Source organism: Triticum urartu, unplaced genomic scaffold (assembly GCF_003073215.2).
Source record: "Triticum urartu cultivar G1812 unplaced genomic scaffold, Tu2.1 TuUngrouped_contig_411, whole genome shotgun sequence".
Lineage (NCBI taxonomy): Eukaryota > Viridiplantae > Streptophyta > Magnoliopsida > Poales > Poaceae > Triticum > Triticum urartu.
In genome coordinates, this window is record NW_024114671.1 from 49,814 (window position 1) to 71,304 (window position 21,491).

Sequence of the window (21,491 nt, forward strand, 5' to 3'; positions counted from 1 at the left end):
GTTTCAGAGGGCCTTTAGTCCCTGTCGGGGATATACCCCGTGGTATGACCCGGCCGGAAATATGACCCGGCCGGACTTGGTGGTTTACAAGCAACCCGCCCGAACATTATGACTCACTGGTGACCCGGCGGGCGGGTCAGACGGATGACAAGGCCCAAGGCCCAGAAGCCCGGTTTATGTTAATGGTGGACCGGTTTAAGAGGAAAGGCGTGAGAAATACTTTCCTTACAAGGAGTCAAGACCCGGACTTGTATCCGGTTTGTATTAGAAGGTAGACCAATCCTAATCCTAATAGGACTCCACATGTAACCCGCCCCTCTAACTTATATAAGGAGGGGCAGGGCTCCCTAAGGGGGGGAGGGAAAAAAGAAACAATCTTAAGATTAGACACAACTAGGAGAGCCGGTTTATGGCGACTCCCTCATGAGCATAATGAGACCTAGCCACAAACAACATGTAGGGTTATTACTGGATGATGTTTTTCGAGGCCCGAAGCTGTCTAAATCCTTGTCTTGTGTGTTGCGTCTCTCGTCCCAATCAACCCCTCTCAAGCTACCACATAGATGCGTTGGCCACATAGATTCGGACATCGGAAAGGTTCTGAGTGGTTCGGGTATTTATCGGAGTACCGGAGAGTTACGGGAATTCGCCGGGGAGTATATGGGTCTTATTGGGCTTTAGGGGAGAGAGAGGGTCTGCCTAGGGCACGCTGCGCACCCCCCAAGGCCTAGTCCGAATTGGACTAGGGGGAGGGGCGGCGCTCCCTCCTTCCTTCTCTTCTCTCTTCCCTTCCTTCTCTCCTACTCCTACTACTTGGAAGGGGGGAAGCATACTCCCGGTGGGAGTAGGACTCCCCAGGGCGCGCCATAGTAGAGGGTCGGCCCTCCCCCTCCTCCACTCCTTTATATACGGGGAAAGGGGGCACCCCATAGACACACAAGTTGATCAGTTGATCTTTTAGCTGTGTGCGGTGCCCCCCTCCATCATAATCCACCTTGGTTATATCGTAGCGGTGCTTAGGCGAAGCCCTGCATCGGTAGCATCATCATCACCGTCATCACGCCGTCGAGCTGACGGAACTCTCCCTCGAAGCTCTGCTGGATCGTGAGTTCGAGGGACGTCATCGAGCTGAACATGTGCTGAACTCGGAGGTGTCGTGCGCTCAGTACTTGGATCGGTCGGATCGTGAAGACGCACGACTACATCAACCGCGTTGTCATAACGCTTCTGCTTTCGGTCTACGAGGGTACGTGGACAACACTCTCTCCTCTCGTTGCTATGCATCACCATGATCTTGCGTGTGCGTAGGAACATTTTTGAAATTAATTACTATGTTCCCCAACAGCAGTAGCGTTGGTTTACTCGCGCTACTGCTATACCTACTTAGTAGTAGCGCTTCTTGCAGAAAGCGCTACTGGTAATTACTAGTAGCGCTCCTCTCTGCCAGCGCTACTACTATTATTCCGTATTATATTTGTTTTTTATTCTATGTCGTATTCATACACCATTATAAAAGTTTTCGTACAACAGTAATTTATAGATTATTTTTACATCATAATGAGTTATTAAATCACGATAATCCATGACTTGGTCACTTAGGATCCATCGGCTTGAAACTAATCCGCGGTTCTTTCACCCAATGATATAATAACTCATCATCATCATATCATTAACAACTTAGCATCATAATACATCATTGTCATATAACCTCCTCATGATCATCATTTTCGTCCATGAGACATCGTATAACAACTTGGCTACTAGTCATAATCACAACTCCTCCTCATCATCATAATCAACTCTAACACATTGTAGCACATAATAACACATTGTACCTAGGACCTACTCCTCTCTCAAAGGACCTACTCTCTCTAAGGTAAAATAGTATAAAACAAGATAGGCCCTAACTCTCCATTATGGATGGAGACTATCCTGTCTCCAATTCTTGCGTTTCGCAAAATGTTGCTTCCAAGTAGCTCCCCACGATTGTCCATACATTTTTTCATGCTTTGATTGTCATGTCTTCATCGGTTTTAGAAATCCGGTATGAACAGTAGTGAAGCCTAGGATGACATGGCCATAAACTAATAACATCAAGGCAACCTTTCAGAAACATCAGATCAGGCACACAATCCTTCGGGATTTCTGTTGAAAAAACATAGTAATAACGTCATAGTTAGCAATGTAGTTTAGCTTCAGAAGAATTTATGCAAAATATGCACAGATGTTGTAATAGTAAAAAATCTTACCATGCCATCTCCTTAGATGTTACCATAGTTCAACACATGCACTAGTGGCACGTATTGACCATAATGTGCGCAGGAGTTTGATAATTTATATTGTAATTCTCAACATCAATAATAAATGAGATAAGATGATGTTTCTTCTGATAAGTTAATTCTGCGTCATCGGTGTAGTAGGTTCAGTCTATCATCTTCTGTACCTTTTTTGAAGAATGAAAATAAGCTATCAATGGAAATAAACTGTCAATTATTTTCAAATAAACAATATAAATTACTTAATAAATATGTTTGAGAAACTCACATAATGGTAGAATTGGAAGCGTATCAACAAGGACCCAAATGTCCATATTCTCTTCGTCGATATCAGGATTACCAAGATCCAATATGACAAGCATACCCTTATGAAAATCATACTTCTTGCAAAGGGCTTCCCAATTCGGGCAACCAACATGGGATACGCTCTCAGAATTGTATAGATTTACAGCAAAATCATAACCATGATGGGTCCTTAGGTAAACTATCTTGGTCTCCATATTTTCATTATCTTCAAAATTCAGCTTCTCCAAGACATAGCGTCTTGCATGGTACTTGATAAGCTAGTCGAATTGTAAAAAATGGAAATTACATGTTGAAGAAGTATAAGTCATGCTTAATTACGAAAAAACACTTGTCGTCGTTGCGTATCGTTTCAACATCGAAGGTCTCGTGGAGCTTAATACTGAAGCGCCGACCTTCTACCAGGTGAGGCCTATCGCACATACCCAGGTCATCGTCGCACCAGTCGCACTCCGCGAGTCTATCGTCATCGGACGACATTTTCTATGTTCATAATTCAAAGATTAAACTTCTAAAATTAAATATATGTACTTCAAAAACTAAATTAGATCATTATTATTCATCACGGGTTGACTATCGGTCTGTCGAGTATTTTCTTGAAAACTCTCAGCTCACGTGGTGTATATATTCTACCGCCGGTGATTGTAGCTCCTCCCTTCATTCCTGAGTGCATTACACCAAATTGTCTAGCACACGGGAACGAATGAGAAGCTACCCCCACGGCAACAATCATGATTCTTCTTCTCTGACATTTGCGACCGTCGGTGATGGTAGCTACTCCTGTCATTCCGAAGTGCATTACACAAAAATGTCAAGCACCTTGGAATGAAGAAGAAGCTACCCCCACGACAATAGTCAAGATGGTCGTTCTTCTCTTCCTTCCCGTGCATTACCAAAAGGTCTATCACGAGATGGAAGAGGAAGAACGAACCCCACGACAGCAGTCGGCATTCTTCCTCCCTCATATATGGTGGAGTCCCGACAGACTTAAAGTCAACCTGAAATGTCATTTAGTTATCTTCTTAGAAAATCCGGGCCACTCGATATTTCCCACATTTTCTAGCACGAGTCATGCCAAAATTCACGGAAAAATCCGGCATGACCTTTGCTAAAAAAGGACATATCGAGCACCTGAAATTTGCCGAAATGGAAATTAATCAACACTCCGGCAAAACATAGGCCACTCGGAGGTGTTCCCTGCAAACATGGCCACTTGGGCAAGCACATATCCTATTTGAGCAACACTAGATATACATGTTTATATCTACATCATATGAGCATTCAAACTTGATGGTCGTTGCTTTTCAATGGTTGAAAATATGAACAAAAACATTTCAAAATATCTTATATATATAATCCTAACATAACTAAATTTGCCAATGTAGGTCTCTCTCTCTAAACTAGTTCTATTAAGCACTTACTAAATAAACTAGTTATATTAAGTACTTACTAAATAAACTAGTTCTATTAACCACTTTCTATATAAACTAGTTCTATTAAGCATTTACTATAAATAAACTAGTTCTATTAACCACTTACTAAATAAACTATTTCTATTAAACACTTACTAAAAACAATAAAAAATTACATTATACAAGAACATATCAGTGAGGAGAGATGGAAGGAGGCAGGAGGGAGGAGGGGGTGGGAGGAGGGAGGAGGAGGAGAGAGGAGAGAGGAGGAGGGGAGGAGGGCTTGGCCGAAGGAGGAGGGAGGAGGGCGCGGCCGGAGGAGGAGGGAGGAGGGCGATGGGAGTAGGAGGGAGAAGGGTCACCGCATACCGAGGAAGGAGGACGGCGGCGGCGGGGGAGGTCCGAAAGTCGGCGGTGGCGGACGACGGGGTGCGTGGGAGAGTGAGAGTGGGAGTGGGGGAGAGTGAGTAGCGGACGATGTGGAGAAGATAAACTACTTGGCAGTAGCGCGTGTTAGGGAAAATCGATGCTGCTAAACTACCTAGGAGTAGCGTGTTTCAAGGGAACGCGCTACTACTACACTTAGCCTAGCGGCAACGGTGGGGCAATTGTAGTAGTAGCGCCCTTTGCCCCTGCCGCGCTACTGCTATGTATATCGCAGTAGCACCTTCTATGAACACGCGCTACTTCTAAGTAGCAGTAGCGCCTCATTTTGTTCAGCGCCACTGCTAAAATTATGTGTATAAAGTTTTCCCTAGTAGTGTACTTCGCCAACCACACTTTGTTTTCTATGTAATTTTTTAGTGCCTGTTGCAGCATATAGGACCAGGAAGTGGTTAGACTTCTCCATGAACTCCTCAAGTCATCGGCATCGAATATTGAACTGGCTTGAGCCATACAAAATGTGTATCTCGATCTACGCTAGCTCATTTGTCCTGTCTTGTCTCTACTGAGACAATTGATCCAATGGATGCACCGCCCAATTTTACTAGCATTGCTCACAAGTAAACGATATGATTATTTACTCTGTGAATGAGATTGGATCATGACTGGCCAACTACTTGCAAACAAGTTGTACTTGTTAATTCGATCCAACGGGGCTAAATTACTCTTTCCAAGAGAAGAGACGAGCATGGCAGGTCTTACCAGCTTGTATTTCAGTTTTTTTTAGGAGCAAACAAGCAAGGTCTTATGAGTTGTGACACCAATCTACCTATCAGCCTGAGCCTCATGTGCCAGCAGCTTACGTATTACCCCTCGATGATGCTTCTGCAAGAGATGGCTCTCCGTTGGACTGTGATATGAGCTGTAGTTGGCGACATGCCTACAACCTCGAGTACCTTGGCTGCATAGCTGCTCTAGCTGATGGTGATCTCCCCAAAGCACTGTTTGACATTGATCCCGAGGTAATAGCTAGAAGCCTATAATGGAAACATCGAGGGCTCTTTTGATTCAAAGAATTTTCATTGGAATTTTAGAGGGTTAGTGTCCTTAGGAATTTATCCTATGTTGATTGTTTGATTCATTGGATCGAACCCTGTAATAATTTTATCCTAAAAATTTCTTTGTACTACTTACCATAGGATTTTTAACATCCACTCAAACCTCTTTGAAGGAATCTTTTGTTTTTTCTATGACACAATAAAATAACCCAAAATCATGTATATGGTTGAGATGAGCATGACATTTCAATCCTATATTTTTCCTATTTTCGTGTTTTTATAATCCCACGAATCCAAGAAGCCATGAACGGACCTAGGAGCTGAGGCTCCAGTAGCTCCTGGCTGACACATGAACATTCATTAATTATTAATGGAGATTAGTAACTGACCTGTACGAAGATTAGGGACCTTGTGCTTCGAGTCGACCTTGTGTTTTGGACTAACAGCAAGTGGTTGCGCTTCTATTTATGTATGCATAATAAAATACTCCCTTCAATCCATACTAATCATCGATAATTTAGTACATTACTAAATGAACAACAACTAATATAGATTGGGGGAGTAGTATACTCCAACAAAAGCAGCATGTACTATGTAGGTTCTGTCAAAATATTGAACACTGTTACATGTACATCATCACAACAATTTAAATTTACTTGCATAAAATAAAGGTTGTTGTATATATGCATATGGTCTCAAATATAAGAAAATGGAATTCTATGTTGTATAAGTCAATAGTGTCAAACATTGAAGCCAATGTTGTATATGTCAATGGTGTATTTCAGCCATTGAAGCCAACGTTGTTAGATTTATGTTGAAAGTTCCATGGCACAATTTTTGTGTCAAATTTATGTCCAATATTTTTTTGTCAACAATTTTGCTAGAGAAATTCTCTTTAAAAATCTAGTATTTGGTTAACAAAGCTTGATTGGACGCACGAGTCGTCCTCCCCCTAGGGCGACTCGGGCGGCCAGAAACCTAGCCACTGCCACCGCAAACTCCCTCCTCCCCTCCCTCCTCCGCCGCCGGAAGACGCCGCCGGGCTAAGCCCGGGGGCCGACGGCGGTGGCGGGGGATCTCCTCTCTCGCGCATCTCTGGGGTGGGGCGGACCCCAAGGCGTGCGGCGCGACCTATCTGGGATCTGCGGCGCGGCGGATGGCAGCAGGCGGCGGGAGGCCGGCCCGTCCTCGGACGGCGACGGCTTGGCGGGGCGGAGGCCAGGGCTGCGGGCGCTACGGATGGCCCTTCGGGCGGTAGCCGCTTGGCTGCGGTGGCGTGCATGTTGCCTTCAGACCGGCGATGGCGGCGTGGAGGGCCTGGTGGTCTCGTCGGCGGCACCTCCGATCAGATCTGTTCTGACCGGTGCAGCCGGCGGTGGTGGTCATCTCTTCCGTCAGAGGTGATCGGCCTGAGGCTGGGTGCTCGGATCTCGGGATCCGTCATCTGGCACCAGCTGCGAGTCGGGGAGATGTAGTTGCCGGTGAAAACCGAGCCGACGGCGGGCGATGGCGGCGTTCCACATCGTTACCTTGATGAAGGCATCGTCCTGTGACTACCGTCGACGCACTCGTATTGCTCCGGGGGAAACCCTAGGATCTGATGTTCCAGACCGGACGATGGTGGCACTGCGATGTCGTTTTTCTCTTGGGAGCGTCGTTTTGTGGAGCAACGCTGGAAGTCAGAGGCAGGAGGTGGAGCGGCTTCGTCTTGCACGGAGCTTCGGTGGAGATGTGAAGTCATGCCTAACCGACAGGTGCTACGCTTGGTCATGCCTGGTCGCCAGGTGCTACGCACGACAGATCCTCCAAGGGCTTCAAGCTGTGTCGGCTGGTGGTACGTGGCAGCATGGCGCTGAGGTGTATCAGTGGCGACCGCGACATGTACAGCTGTTTGTGCGCAGGGAGGAGGTGCCGTTGGGCGCCGTGGTGGCGTCGATGATAGCTGGACCGAGGAAGGTTGATGCATCAGTACAGTTCTGAAGATAGAGCGGTGGCAGTTGTTGGCGGCGGCCTCTGAGAGCACGCCGGACCAGTGTGTGCCCCAGACCCGGCAAGTGGCTAGGTTGGGGTCTCAGGTCTTAGATGTTAGGCTTGGCTGCGATGTCTGTTTGGTATTAGGCTCAGGCTACCTGCGCCCCTTCATCAACTGGATAGGTGTAGTGACAGTTTGTTGCTTAGACGGCGGCTTTAGTCTTACTGTTGTATGACTTTGTAAGGTCTTGTGAGAATAATTAATAAAGTGGCCGTATGCATCGCCCAGATGCAGAGGCTGGGGTCATCCTCCTTTTCTAAAAAGAAATAGCCGTGAAATTGTACTTCATGGAATGCACACGGGACAACCTCTAATAGAAAAAGGCCAACTTGGTACTGTTGAAGTTGAAATCTGAGATGCTTAGTTGTTACTCCATTAGTTAATTGGCACATATCCCATACACGCCCAAGTTGGATCCAACGGTTGGCAAGCCTAGGAGCGGCTTCTAGGTCTTGAAAATCCATTCGATAGCTAAGAAGACCCAAGTCGCTCATGCCAAACTTCTATATATAACTCGGCCTTGAATTTGGTGGTAATAATTCAGCTTCAATAGAAAAGAAATGCAGAATTGCCACTGGACGTAACTAACAAAAATAGTGAAACCGCAGGAATAAGCCATTGAGAACATATCAGACGAATTGTTTCCTCCCAGTAGGATATCAAAAAGGACATACCCAGTGCATAGAAGCTCCCACACAAAGTGGGGTTTGGGAAGGGATTATAGAAACCTAGTCTTACCCCTGCGAAGTGCAATGCAGAGTGGCTAGTTCAAACGCAGGACCTCTTGGCACAAGTAGAGAGAACTTCACCACTGGACCAGGCCTGCCCTCTTGAGTTCAAGACCCTGTCAATGTGCTATTAAAAAATATATTTTATGGCCTACATTGATTGAATGTCCAAAGGACTAAATAAGCCTAGACGTGAGGGGGAGTTTTGAAATATATTGTCTGCCTTTCTCCATGAGTTCAAACCTTTGGAGCAACTGGCTGGAGCATGAATTCAATAGTCAGTCGGATGGAAATAAACAAAGAGGGGCACGATGAACAGTAACTTCCGCTACATCTGCATGATTAGTACGTATAAATACATTATGAATTATGAATGCCAAGATAAGAAACACGAAGAAGTCTGAACTCTTTATTGGTTAATGAAGACAATAGAACTAATCAGGTATACCAGAGATTGGATTCACCAGAAGGTTTTAACATTTGCGGCCCACTGGAGCTAGTAGGACTCGGATTCCTTGACCCACAGTATGGGTTGGCTCTGCTGATTGAATGTAACCATCAATTAGCAAGTTAATTACTGGGCTGATTATGGGCACCGCTAGCCAATGGTATAATAGCATTGCTCAGGACCTGTTGCATGCAGGTGTAATATCTTGCTTAGATTAATTAGCTGGCGGAGCGATCTCTGTCCAGCCGCCTCAAGATTCCATAGGAACATGTGAAACTTGGTGTTATGCTTACCTAAATAGAGGAAATTTAAATCAGCTCATTAGGGCAACAAGCGACCTAACTCCCAGTTTTGGCTTGTTAAGCAAATGTGCGTAGTTGGTTTTGTTAAGATGATTTTTGGTTGCCTGTATATACTCAAATATAAGACTGAGAAATATGGTTCTCAAAATAATGAACATGATAAGGCAAAATAAATGAGTCAGCTGAGAGGTCTTGTAGAGTATCTCCAACAGCCGCGCTGAGCGCCGCGTGCAAAAAATCTGTTTACCACGCGCGCTGCGGCTGGTTTTGCGCGCCCGCCTGCGCTGGCTCCAGCAGCCGCGCTATAATGCAGCGCGCGCGCGCCGCTCCAGCAGAGCGCAAAAATACAGCGCGCGCGACTCGCTGGGTATTTTGCATATATGATATTTTGGACAAAAATGAACATGTGAAATTTAACACAAACAAGTTGATGAATAAAAGTTCATGCCCACAAGTTCAAAATCATGCCCACAAGTTCATCCAACCAAGTTCAAATGCAAACTAAAGTTCAAGACATGAAAGACACATCAATCTTCATCTTCCTCGTCTTCGTCTTCGTCCTCATCTTCCGAAGACGACTCTTCCGCCTCCGAAGATGAATCTTCCTCCCTCTCCTCATCACGCACCGCATCACGCACCGCATCATGTGAAGCTCCGACGGTATTGGCAAGATCTTCAACGGCATCTTCATGGGAATGTGTGTGAGAAGGCACATTGAAAGACATTGCACCCATGGCGGCCGGAGGTGCACCCATGCCTCCCGTGAGAGAAGCAAAACTCATGCCTCCCATGGCGGCGGCGGCGGCGGGGGGGTCGCGGCTGTACAGCGGGGTGAGCGGGGCGCCGGTGTGCGCGTCCATGGGTGGGTGGCAGGGCGCCGGCGCCGGCGCGCGCGGGGCGTAGGACGAGGAGAGGAGAGAGTGCGGCGCGAGCGCTCGAGTGTGCCACGCGCTGTAGCTGGCGCCCGAAATACGCCGCGCGGGTAAGTGTTTTCAACCGCGCGCCCAACCCGTTATAGCGCGCGCGCCGTTTTTGCACGCCCGCTGAAGCGACCCGCCATGTTGCGCGCGCGCTAAAACGGTCTAATTTACGGCGCGGCGCTAGTTTAGCGCGGCTGTTGGAGATGCTCGGTTTAACCTTGTCAAGTGGAAATAGTGTGTTGTTCAATCGGCATCACCTCTCATCTAGTATCTTCTTGCTTCGGCACATGAAAGCGCTAGGACAACAACCGTGATATCATCATGTCTCAAAAGTCCTGCAGCCACTCATAACTGCGTTCCAGGTCTTCCCTTTGCTCCGTCAATTAAGATACGGAGTTCCCATGTTAGACGTACGAGAACTATGAGATGATTCCATTCCCCAACCATATACAGCATAAGCATCCGTTCTTTGCCACACAGCACATGCATGATCACCAATTTTGTTTGCTCCCCTTCTGTGTCTTGCTGACACAAATTACAAGTCTTGTATTCCGATGGCTCCTGTCTACTGGTTCTTAGTCTTCATCGGGGTTTGCTGGCTGCCCCCGATGCTCGTCGGGGCTGACGAGCAGCAAGGCGAAGGCTGCCCGCGCTCGGCCAACAGGTGCGGCAACCTCACCATCTCTGATCCGTTCTGGATCGCTGAGACAGACGCGGGAAGATCTTGTGGTATCTTGGACTTCAAGGTCACTTGCTATAATAACAGCAGTGCAACCCTACGGAGCTCCGTGCCCTTCATCCCCGGCTTTGCAATCAACAGTATCTCTTACAAGGAACGCAGCTTGCGAGTCGTTGATGAAGGCAAGCAGAAACTATTGGAAGCCTCCAGCGGTTGCGGCATAAAGATTGGGAACACCTCCGCCAAACTGGACACCCAGTTCAGGATCGACCTCGGCAACCTGAATCTCATCTTGTACAATTGCACGAAGGAAAGCGCAGTGGCTGCTGCACGTCGGGATAGTGGCCTGGTGCAGACAAGAGTGAGGTGCAGGAACGAGTGGGTGGTGTTTGTCCGCGCGGGAGTGCATCACGACCGGATCGGGAACTACGCCAGATATGCCATGGAGGGCTGCGATGCAACCGTTGTGCCGGTACTGGGCTCGTCATCAGGCAAGACGAACGCAAGCGACTACGAGCAGCTCATCGACGATGGCTTCCTCTTGACATGGGAGGACCCCCCTCCCCCTCTGCCTCCAGCAGCACGTAAGTTCAACCACAAAATATTTTTTTAATCAAGTTCATAGCCACACTAGGACAAGCAGTGCCTAATTTGTTTGCACTTCCTAATCGAACAAAGCAAATTAGTCATGTCAGTGACTTATCCTTTAATTCACTAAGCTCTCTATGCGTGGAAGCTCTGTCAATCAATTGAGATCTCCAATTTGAGATTAGTATTTTGACTTGGTCAACGCGTTGTGCTTTGTGGAATGATCTGATGACGGATGAACGCATGAATGCCGCACTGAACGCTCTAGAGCGGCGCTGATTGCTTCAGGCGGGAAAGGGCGAGTGAGAGGATTTGGGTAGGGCAGGGATGTCAGACGCTTTGTGTGGCGGTTTAAGAGTCCGTGTTGGAGATGCCCTTATCCTCTTTATTTTTTGTTTGTTCAGCTGAGCTGATATGTTGAGAGATGCTGCTATTTGTATCTACATGACAGCTTAGAAACTACAGGTTTTGATGTGATGTTGGTCTACTGACCCATTGGGGTTCAAATTTTGATCTGCTTATGCCGCGTACATTTCTAATAGCTAGTTGCGCTTGGCTGTCAAATTGCCATGGTTCATTTTGATGTTTTTTTTATTTCGTGATTGATACTTACATTGACTAACCATAATAATTTCTCTGCAGATGGTAGGCACAACAAGAAGCTAATTTTGATAGGTATGTCTATCATGGCTTCTGCTCATAAAATACATGATACTTTGTCTCAAACTTTCATACTTTGACGCTATCTAAAGGCAAACTGCTAAGTCTAAAATTAACCAAATTATGGAGATTTCTAATTTAATGACGTGAAATTGAAAGACTCCTAAATGGCTATATTAGAAAAGGGATAGTTTACAGAGTCTCATACACATACTGATATACTATCAACTTTACTAAATGATGTTCACTTTTTGTTTGTTTTTACAGTTTCTCTGTCTGCTACAATCAGCTTGCTAACATGTCTAGTGTGGGGGGTGCACCGACATAAGCAAAAGATTAGTCTTTTCATCCTCCCAAAGCAGTCTGGTAGTAAATCAAGCATGGAAGAAATGCTGAGGGTGTATGGATCTTTTGCTCCGAAAAGGTACAAGTACTCAGAGCTGAAACAAATGACTAGCTCTTTCAAGGATAAACTTGGAGAAGGTGGATATGGCACGGTATTTAGAGGTAGCCTACAAGATGGCTGTGTGGTTGCCGTGAAGCTCCTAAAAGTTTCCAAAGGCAATGGAGATGAGTTTCTAAATGAGGCAATTAGCATTTGTAGGACATCACATATTAACATTGTCGGTCTGCTCGGTTTTTGCTTAGAAGGAGCTAAGCGAGCCCTTGTTTATGAGTATATGGCTAATGGTTCACTGGAGAAGTATATTTACATAGAGAATTCAGATCTAGTTATTGGATGGGACAAGTTACAGCAAATAGCACTAGGCATCGCACGAGGATTGGAATATTTGCATCAAGGATGTAGTACTCGCATCATCCATTTTGACATCAAGCCTCAGAATATACTTCTAGATCAAGATTTTTGTCCCAAGATTGCAGATTTCGGTTTAGCGAAATTGTGTCACCTCAAGGCCGGTAGCATCCTCTCTGTCGCCGAAGCAAGAGGTACTATTGGATTCATTGCTCCAGAAGTATTCTCTAGAGGTTTTGGAGTCGTTTCTACAAAGTCGGATGTCTATAGCTATGGAATGATGCTCCTGGAAATGGTAGGAGGAAGGATACATAAAGGAAAAGGGATTACCAATAGCTCAAGTGATGTGTATTTTCCAAACCGGATTTATGACAATATAACAGAACAGGTACAAAGTTGTGAAGTCCCATGCGACCTTGAAGAGGCCATGAGAAAGATGGCCTTGGTCGGCCTATGGTGCATACAAACTAACCCCGAAAGCCGCCCTTCGATGAGCAAGGTGATTGATATGTTGGAAAAGAGCATCAACGAAATGGAGATGCCACCAAAGCCGTTCCTTTCATGTCCCTCGATCCCGTCATACTTGTCGTCGCATACAAGTTATGGTTACAGATCATCGTATTGCTCCGCATCCCCTTCTCTGTTACCATAGTCCAAAAGTAGGATTATGTGGACAAATGTAAATTCGAATTGCCACTGCATTACCATTATGATATTACAGTGTGTAACAGAAATATTTATTTTCAAACATCGCATTGTGTTTCTACTAAGAATGGTTGCGCAATTTAATAAGGAAAAGTCATTTGAGATTATTGTATTTGATAGAAACCAAAAGAGAAAAGTATACTTTTCATCCCTCAATTCTTCGCGAAGTTTAGATTTGGTCCCTCAACTTCAAAACCGGACAATTTGCACCCTTAACTACTGAAACCGGACAAGATTCATCCCTGGTCACGATTTTGACCGGTTTTGGTGCTGTCCCACCCCAGTTTTGACTGTGCCGACTCAAATTTGCGTACCTTTTCCAATTCTGCTTAATATTTTCAAATTCAGGTACTTTTTTCAAATATGTGAACTTTTTAAAAATGTGTGTACTTTTTCTAAATCCACGCACTTTTTTCAAGTTCACGTACTTTTTTTAAATCCGTGTGCTTTTTTAAAGTTCATGTGGTTTTTTCAAATTCATGTAATTTTTTAAAATTGACGTACTTATTCATATTCACGCGTCCTTTTTTGGATTTGAAAATTCATTCGAACTTGAAAACGTACGTGGATTTGAATTTCTTTTACGCAAATTAGAAAAAAAATTGTGTGGATTTGAAAAATTATGTCAACTAGAAACAAGTATTTGAATATCAAACAAATTTCATGGACTGGAAAAGAACTCGGATTTGAAAAAAATACACGAACTTTAAAAAGTATACGGATTTGAAACAAGTACACGAATTTCAAAAACACTTCATGGATTCGAAAAAAACACTTGGATTTGATAAAAATTACACGAACTTGAAAGAATACACTGATTTGAAAAAAGTACGCAAATTAAGAAAATCATGGATTTGAAAAAAGTGCACAAATTTCAAAATAGTTCACGGATTTGAAAAAGGTATCTTTATTTTTGAAAAAAACGCGCAACCTTGAAAAAACTATGTGAATTTCAAAAAGTTCACGGATATGAAAAAATACGCGAAAATTTGAGTCGGCACAGGTCAAAACCGGGGTTAGTCAGCACCAAAACCGGTTGAAATCGAGACCAGGGACGAACGTTGTCCGGTTTCATTAGTTGGAGGTGCAAGTTATTCGGTTTTGAAGTTGAGGGACCAAATCTAGATTTCACTAAGAGTTGAGGGACGAAAAGTATACTTAGGAATAAAGCAAATATTAGTTATTTGGGTGATTGGATGCGTTTGGTATTCCAAGTTTTGAAAGGCACCCGAGTGGTATGTCAAAGTCAGACAACTAGCAGGGTTATGCAAGCAAGCAACAGCTAGGCCTCCAAATCAAAGTAAGCGTGATTGAGGCTCTATTCGAACCACGGCCCTACAAAATTCAGTAACCTGGATTGGATGCATCATTGTGAAGCTAAACATTGCAACAATTCATTTCAAGACTGAAGTATCTTATCCATGAACTTAGCATATCAGAGTATGTTGTGTGGCTCACGACGGCATCTGCGGGATGCGGCGGCACCGGTGCATGGGAGGTGGCACGGCGAATCAGCCAGTGGCGGCAGTAACAGTGGCAGATTTGGGCTCTCGGCCTCCCGTTTCTTGTAACCACACCAAGAGGGCGGGGCTTTGAGCAGGCCAAGCGGGTGACTTCAGCCCATAGTCTAGGTAAACCGAGTTCAGACTGGCCCATGATGCTGTAGAGAAGAACAGCCAGTCAACGGTAGTCCACTACCGAGCTGGAAAAAAATGAGATCCATGGGCACTAGCACCCACGACATATTTTGATAGAAGAAGCCCACTTGGATGAGATTATGGAAAATTCAACCCCTGACAGAAGTCGAACTTCAGTTTGTAAGGTACGGCGAAGCCACGTTATAGCTGACCCCACAGGTTTTTAGTTGCCTGTTGAACCCCAGCTATGAGTACTTCTTTGAACCCACAGGTCACAACAGCTGACCCCACTGTCATTCACTCATATGGTGGAAAATTTGGGCCATCTAGCAAGAAAGCCATCCCATCTCACGTGCTCTCTCTCCCAGCCAATGAATCTCCCATCTGTCTTCCCGAACGCAGCTCCTCTGACGTGTCGTTGGCCCACTGACATGTGGACCCGGACCCACATATCAGTGGCCCAACGGCAGGATACCATACGTCAGAGGATCCCTCTCCGATCGATGCCAGGCTCAATCCCTTTGTTTATTCCCCAATGTTTTAGTTCCCGTCAAGCTAAGAAGATTAGGAGTACTAGTTTGAGGCTGCTGTTGATTGCCACGCCAGAGCCTTGGACATGGAGTCTACAACGAGCTTGGAGAAGAGGAGCCAGAGCTCGCTGACTGCTGCCCGCAGGGTCAGGTCGCCTCGCTGGCCAGCGCCCCTTCCGCCATTGTCAAAGCAGCCGGTCTACGTCTTCACTGTTGCAAATACTGTAGCAAAAGGGAGGGGAAAGGCCTAGCTTTGACCCCACAGAGTTCTCTTCCTGGCGCCGCCGTTGGCGGCACAGCGACCTTGCCACTAGGCTATTGCCTAGTCCTCACTACTGAGCCGAGACTTGTTCCCTAGGTGTTTTACTGAGCTCGTTACACAACCAGTCAAAGTCTTTGTTTCTTTCATAGTTTTATAAATAGCCGGCTATAGCGGTGCCGCTAAATGACCGCCTTCATACATAGCCTGTTTTAGCCCGCTATAGCTGATTTGGAGGCCCGTCGCTATTTTTCATAGCCCGTTATTTAAAACATTGATTTTTTTAGAAGAGTCAAAGTCTTTTGGTCCTCCAAGGACATGTGGACTCGGTAGCATTGCCCATAGAATAGAGGCTACGTAAACCATTCATTCTCCAGCTAGTGTTCTTCACTGTTAGTTCAGTCTCCCCACAGCCTTCACCAAGACAAATTCTAAATCTTACTGGTGATGCGATGCACGGCCGATTCTTGATCCTGGTCTGGGCCTGGTGTTTACCGCTGATGCTTGCGGTCATGGTGGCTGAGGAGCAGCAAGGGGAACGCTGCTCGGCCAAGTGCGGCAGCGTCACCATCTCCGACCCATTCTGGCTCAGTGATTGGCAAACGGGAAGATTATGTGGTTCGCCTGGGCCGTCGGACTTCGAGCTTACATGCTATAACGGCAGTTATCCACTTCTTCCGAGCTCTGTGCCCGGTAGCCCCGGCTTTGCAATCATTGACATCTCCTAAGGAGAACGCTTCTTGCGCGTCGTTGATCTACGCAAGCTGCAACTATTACACGACCCGCCCAACATCTTCAACAGCTGCTTGCCGATCTGGAACACCTCTGCCAAACTGGGCCGCCCCTTTAAGATCTCCCCCGTCAACCTGGAACTCATCTTCTACAACTGCACGGAGAAGGCCGCAGCGGCGGCACGCCGGGGAAAAGAACTGGTGTAGGCAAAGACGATGAGGTGCGTCAACGCGAGCAACGCGTTTGTTCGCCCGGGAGTGCTGTACGACCCCACCGGGAACTACAACGGCTATGCTTTGGAGGGCTGCGTTCCAATCATCTTGCCGGTGATGGGCTCCCCGGCTGGCGAAACGAACGCGAGCCACTATGAGCAGCTCCTCAGCGATGGCTTCCTATTGACATGGAATGAACCTCCTTCCCCTGCACGTAAGTTCACCCCGTCAATTCATTTTTTAATCAAGTTCGGCTAGCCGCAGTGCCTAATTTGCTGGATTTCCCTAATTAAGCCAAGCAATCAATCATATTGGTACTTAGTGTTCTCAGTAGGTTCAGAACAAACTCTTCTGACAGATGTGCTAGCAATCAATTCCATGAATTTTCTATTTCTAAGTTACCTATTTAAGAAGTTACTTTTTTCTACCCTGGCCAAGTTCCACAACGCAGTGGCTAACGCCTAACGTTAGAATAAAAAAAGACGTGATTTGTACATATAGAAATGTGCAAGTGTATATTAGAGAGTATTTTTGGTGTGTGTTAGTTACTGTTTTTTTTTTCTGTGTTGGATACCGTTAATTACATGCCAAGTATGAAGGCTGTACTGAGATTAGAATCTACTCCTAACTTTCTAGCAGACAAGAACACAAACTAGCCGGGACCGAAATAATTGGGCTAAGCATCGTGGTTCCAGTCACATCACGGGCTCACGGAGGTCATTGTCATGGCTTACCCCTCAAAGCTGTTATATTAGAAGCCATGGCTTACCGTCCAGACTCAGGTCAATTTGGGATTTTCGTGGAGGATGATCGCTTGGTCCAATTTTTCCAGTCAAATCTTTCGGCCAATCGCTTGCCGTCCGCATATATGGTTCAAGCTTCGACCACGCTGTTCTCTTTTACGTGTAGTTTGTGTCCCCATAGCCCACGACCACCGCACCTATCGTGTGACCCCCTCCAGTTCTCACTGCAATCTTCCCTCCTTCTGCCCCGATGTCTCTGAGCTGCTGGTCCTGGTTCCTCGCCTTCGCCTGGGTTTGGTGTCTGCCACTGATGCTCGTGGCGGCCGAGGAGCAGCAAGGGGATGGCTGCTTGGCCAAGTGTGGCAGCGTCACCATCTCCCCCCCGTTCTGGCTCACTGATTGGCAAACAGGAAGATTATGTGGTTCGTCTGGACGGCTGGACTTCGAGCTTACATGCTATAACGGCAGTTATCCACTTCTACCGAGCTTTGTGCCCAACCGTCGCGGCTTTGCAATCATGGACATATCCTATGAGGAACGCAGCTTGCGCGTCGTTGATCTGGACAAGCTGCAACTATTACACGACGCGTCCAACAACTGCCTGCCGATCTGGAACACCTCTGTCATATTTGGCCTCCCGTTTAAGATCTCCCCCGTCAACCTGGAACTCATCTTGTACAACTGCACGGAGAAGGCCGCCGCGGCGGCACGCCTGGATAAAGAACTGGTGCAGGCGAAGACGATGAGGTACGTGAACACAAGCAACACGTTTGTTCATGCGGGGGTGCCATACGACCCCACCGGGACCTACTCCAGTTATGCTTTGGAGGGCTGCGTTCCAATCGTCTTGCCGGTGCTGCGCTTGCCATCCGGCGAGACGAACACGAGCCACTACGAGCGGCTCATCCAAAGTGGCTTCCTCCTGAAATGGGAACTGCCCCCTCCTCTCCCTGCACCTGCACCTAGGAATGAACCACCTCCCCCTCCAGGTAAGTTCACCCCGTCAATTCATCTTTTAATCATGTTTTTCTTTCTTGGATCTTTTAATCATGTTATTACTACTTACTACTCACCGACCGAGGATGTTGGCCGCAACCGGCCAGCGCAAGACTTGTCCATAGCCTACACTAGCCAAATGGACATGTGCTGACATTCTTGTTTTTAGTTAGATTTTCTCCGGATCACATAGTATTAGCCTTGCGCAGTTACATCTGTCTGGTAAACCTGTGGGCTCGTCTCCTTTCTCCCTCTAAGGCATAGTACTTAGCCCTCTCAGTACTTGTAGCGTTAGAAAATCATTAACAAATTGAACTAGGGTATGGTTCGGAGTTCAGAATAAAAGTCTTTCGACATAACTTCTGCCTAGTCTCACTGAACTCTGGACTCCACAAGTCTGCACCACGCAATATTGGCATCCTGGACTATAGCTGGCCAAATGGACCATGCCAGCTGGGCCGGCCCGTTAGCACGCATGCACGGCACAACACGAGCTAAACGGGCCAAGCCCGGCATGCAGCACACCAGGGGCCGTATCTGGGCCTGGAGGCTGGGCACACGGGCTGGTACGGCACGGCGCAATTAGCTTTATTTATTTATTTCCATATTTTTTAAATATTTATAGGCTATATAAAACAGCTCAAATAGGAAAAAATAGTTGAAATACAACCCATCAAGCCAAAACTACACGGGCCAAGCTCAGTTGCGTGAGCTTGTAACCCAAGTGGGGGCATTAAAGTGATATGGACACTTTGTAGTGTTGCGGGCCTGGTTTGGGTGTACTACTGTTGGCCCGCCCGTTCCAAGTTGCCTAGTGGACTACTTGGGGCCTATGCGAAAGTTGGGCCTCACGGTCCATAATATGGCAGGCACAGCGTGAGGCTGGCTTAACAGAGCAGCAACAACAGCCCGCTTTCAAAAAAAAAACCGTGCCTGGCGTGCCAATGGGAACTGCATGCCCCCAGCCTGCAACATTTCCGTCGTGCCGGTTTATTGGGTTTCCGTCTGATTATGTCTCGATCATGAGGCAAGGATTATTGCTTGAAGTGGATAGTGTCGTCAGACGATTGCCCCAAATGCGTAGCCAGCAGTTGCTCCGATGGCGTGCGCTCCATAAGGTGCAGGGAGTCCAGAAAAAAAAACTGCAAATTGATCGAATTCCATTCCCTAGTCAATTCTTACACTTTTGAACATGCAAATAAACTATGGCATTTGTGTGAAAAAGTTGAAGTGCTGAAACGGTGGTAGTGAGGAGTGAGGACACAACGCATCGCACCATTGGGTTCTGCCGAACTATGTCCTTTCGACAAATCATTCTTCAACCAGTCAAGTCTCCGGCCTCAGTCTCCCATCCCACCACCTCTATCTATTTGTTGCTATTCCAAATTTCCTGCCTCCAAATTCACATAGTACCTGTTGAACACACAGAATTAGACAACATGCTGCTAGTTGAAAACCTGAAGTGCATCTAATAGACCCGAAAGAAGCAGTGCACACCTTGCTTCAAAAAATGTATTGGACTGTACTGACACTCTGACAATGACAACGCTCCGTGCCTCGAGTTACTTGCTCTAAACATAACAATGCATTACTTGCTCTAAACATAACAATGCATTTTACGGTGGGAATAAGTTTCGCAATAAAACTGTGGAACACCGCACCAACTAAATATGGATCGAGACATTTGGATGTTGACTCTCTCTACTGGGTATGGACAAGTCAATGCGTCCACTGAACCAGTGAAAGTAGTTGGCTAGCACCGCGTATATTATCTTCTCCCTTCAATAGTATCTCTTCAAATCACTCAGTTCGCATGTATCCAACATCATTGTTTTCCATTTTTGGTCGTTCGTTCCGCATTTCCCTCCATTTATTTATCTTGGTATCATCCACGCAATTTCTCCCTCTTCATATCCCCTCCTCCAACTATGAATTATTCAGTTCAGGTTTTGGTTCATATCTCCTCTTGCCAAAAAATTATCCTCCTCGTCATAGACCATTGTCTCACCGAAACCATTGACTGAAATTCTCCTCGTGTAATGTTCCCATGTCTCAGGCCATGCTGTTCTTCTTCCTCGTATTGTCTCTAGGATGCTGGCACCGATGTTCACGACGGCAGACGGTGAGTGCTCGCCCGAGCCATGCGGCAACTTGACCATATCCTCCCCGTTTTGGATCGCGAGGTCCTGGGGAGAATAGGTGCGCGCACTTCAGTTTGCAGGTCCACTGCAGCACCGACGGCGTCCCCTACCTCGGGTACTACAACCGCGGATACAGGCTCCAGATCCACGAGATCTTCTACATCAACCACTCCCTGCTTGTCTCTGAAATCGACAAGCTCATATATCTTGCCAGAAGACATTGCTTTTTCTTCGTTTTTGGCACACTAGATCATGCTGGTACAGAGGTCATTTCCAGAATAAATTAACAGAGCACGCATGTTCCCACTAATTGTGCGCTATGCAGACTGATACCGTCCACTGTTTGCAATGTCAAAGAAACACATGTTTTTTTGTCGAATATGTATGGCTATTAAATCTACACATGCCTATAACTTTTTTGTTGTCAAACCTGTATTTGAGCGACATGGTAGCTCAATCAAAAGAAACTCACATATGAAGTCCATTCTATTGTTATTCACTATCTTTCAATGTAATTTTTTTGTATATATGATTGGCAGAATATTTAAGATTAATATATGATACTTGTCTTTTTCTTTTGGAAAAAACAACCAATGTGGTCCTATTGGACGACACTGCTTTTACTCATAAATGTTATGTTATATTCCAGGTAGTGAGAGGAGAGCGAAGAAGATTATACTAATAGGTATGCTAAACTTTTTGCCATCTTTTCATATATATATAATGATTTAAATATTAGCCAATTACTATTTGCGATTTTCTATGACAAAATAGGAATTTCAAAATTTATCATGTCTGTGATCACTGAAAATTGAAATAAAAATCTGGGTCAAGCAACTCTAAGCTTGTGCATATTAACATGACTTATTAATTTATGGCAGTTAGCTTGTTGCTACTTTTACCACCATGTACTCTTCTAGAAAGATAAACGTGAACTGCTGATGGTCTTGAAATAATGGTATTATAACTTCTGGTTTGCAAAAGGAAATAAC

General features: G+C 45.9%; 2 protein-coding genes and 1 pseudogene across 2 annotated transcripts; all 3 read left to right on the plus strand.

Moving 5' to 3' along the window:
• The first annotated feature begins 10,203 nt into the window (after window positions 1-10,203).
• LOC125527498 (LEAF RUST 10 DISEASE-RESISTANCE LOCUS RECEPTOR-LIKE PROTEIN KINASE-like 2.4) lies at window positions 10,204-13,343 on the plus strand. Its single transcript, XM_048692010.1, has 3 exons — window positions 10,204-11,126; window positions 11,773-11,805; window positions 12,058-13,343. Exons 1-3 carry the CDS (start codon window positions 10,418-10,420, stop codon window positions 13,194-13,196), a joined length of 1,881 nt encoding a protein of 626 aa, XP_048547967.1. The 5' UTR covers window positions 10,204-10,417; the 3' UTR covers window positions 13,197-13,343.
• Window positions 13,344-16,187: 2,844 nt separating this feature from the next.
• On the plus strand, window positions 16,188-16,877 carry LOC125527499 (annotated as a pseudogene).
• A 735-nt stretch (window positions 16,878-17,612) lies between these two features.
• On the plus strand, window positions 17,613-21,184 carry LOC125527500 (the record flags this gene model as incomplete). The annotated part of the gene is made up of 4 exons (XM_048692012.1): window positions 17,613-18,351; window positions 20,415-20,480; window positions 20,542-20,757; window positions 21,149-21,184. Coding segments are annotated over exons 1-4 (1,057 nt in total), but the record flags the coding sequence as incomplete, so codon positions are not given.
• Window positions 21,185-21,491: the final 307 nt, after the last annotated feature.

Excerpts from the sequence above, each read along its gene's own strand:
- LOC125527498 (XM_048692010.1), top strand. The coding sequence starts at position 10,418 with ATGGCTCCTGTCTACTGGTTCTTAGTCTTCATCGGGGTTTGCTGGCTG. Across the intron at positions 11,127-11,772 it reads CCCTCTGCCTCCAGCAGCAC|ATGGTAGGCACAACAAGAAG; the intron begins GTAAGTTCAACC and ends ATTTCTCTGCAG. Across the intron at positions 11,806-12,057 it reads CAAGAAGCTAATTTTGATAG|TTTCTCTGTCTGCTACAATC; the intron begins GTATGTCTATCA and ends TTGTTTTTACAG.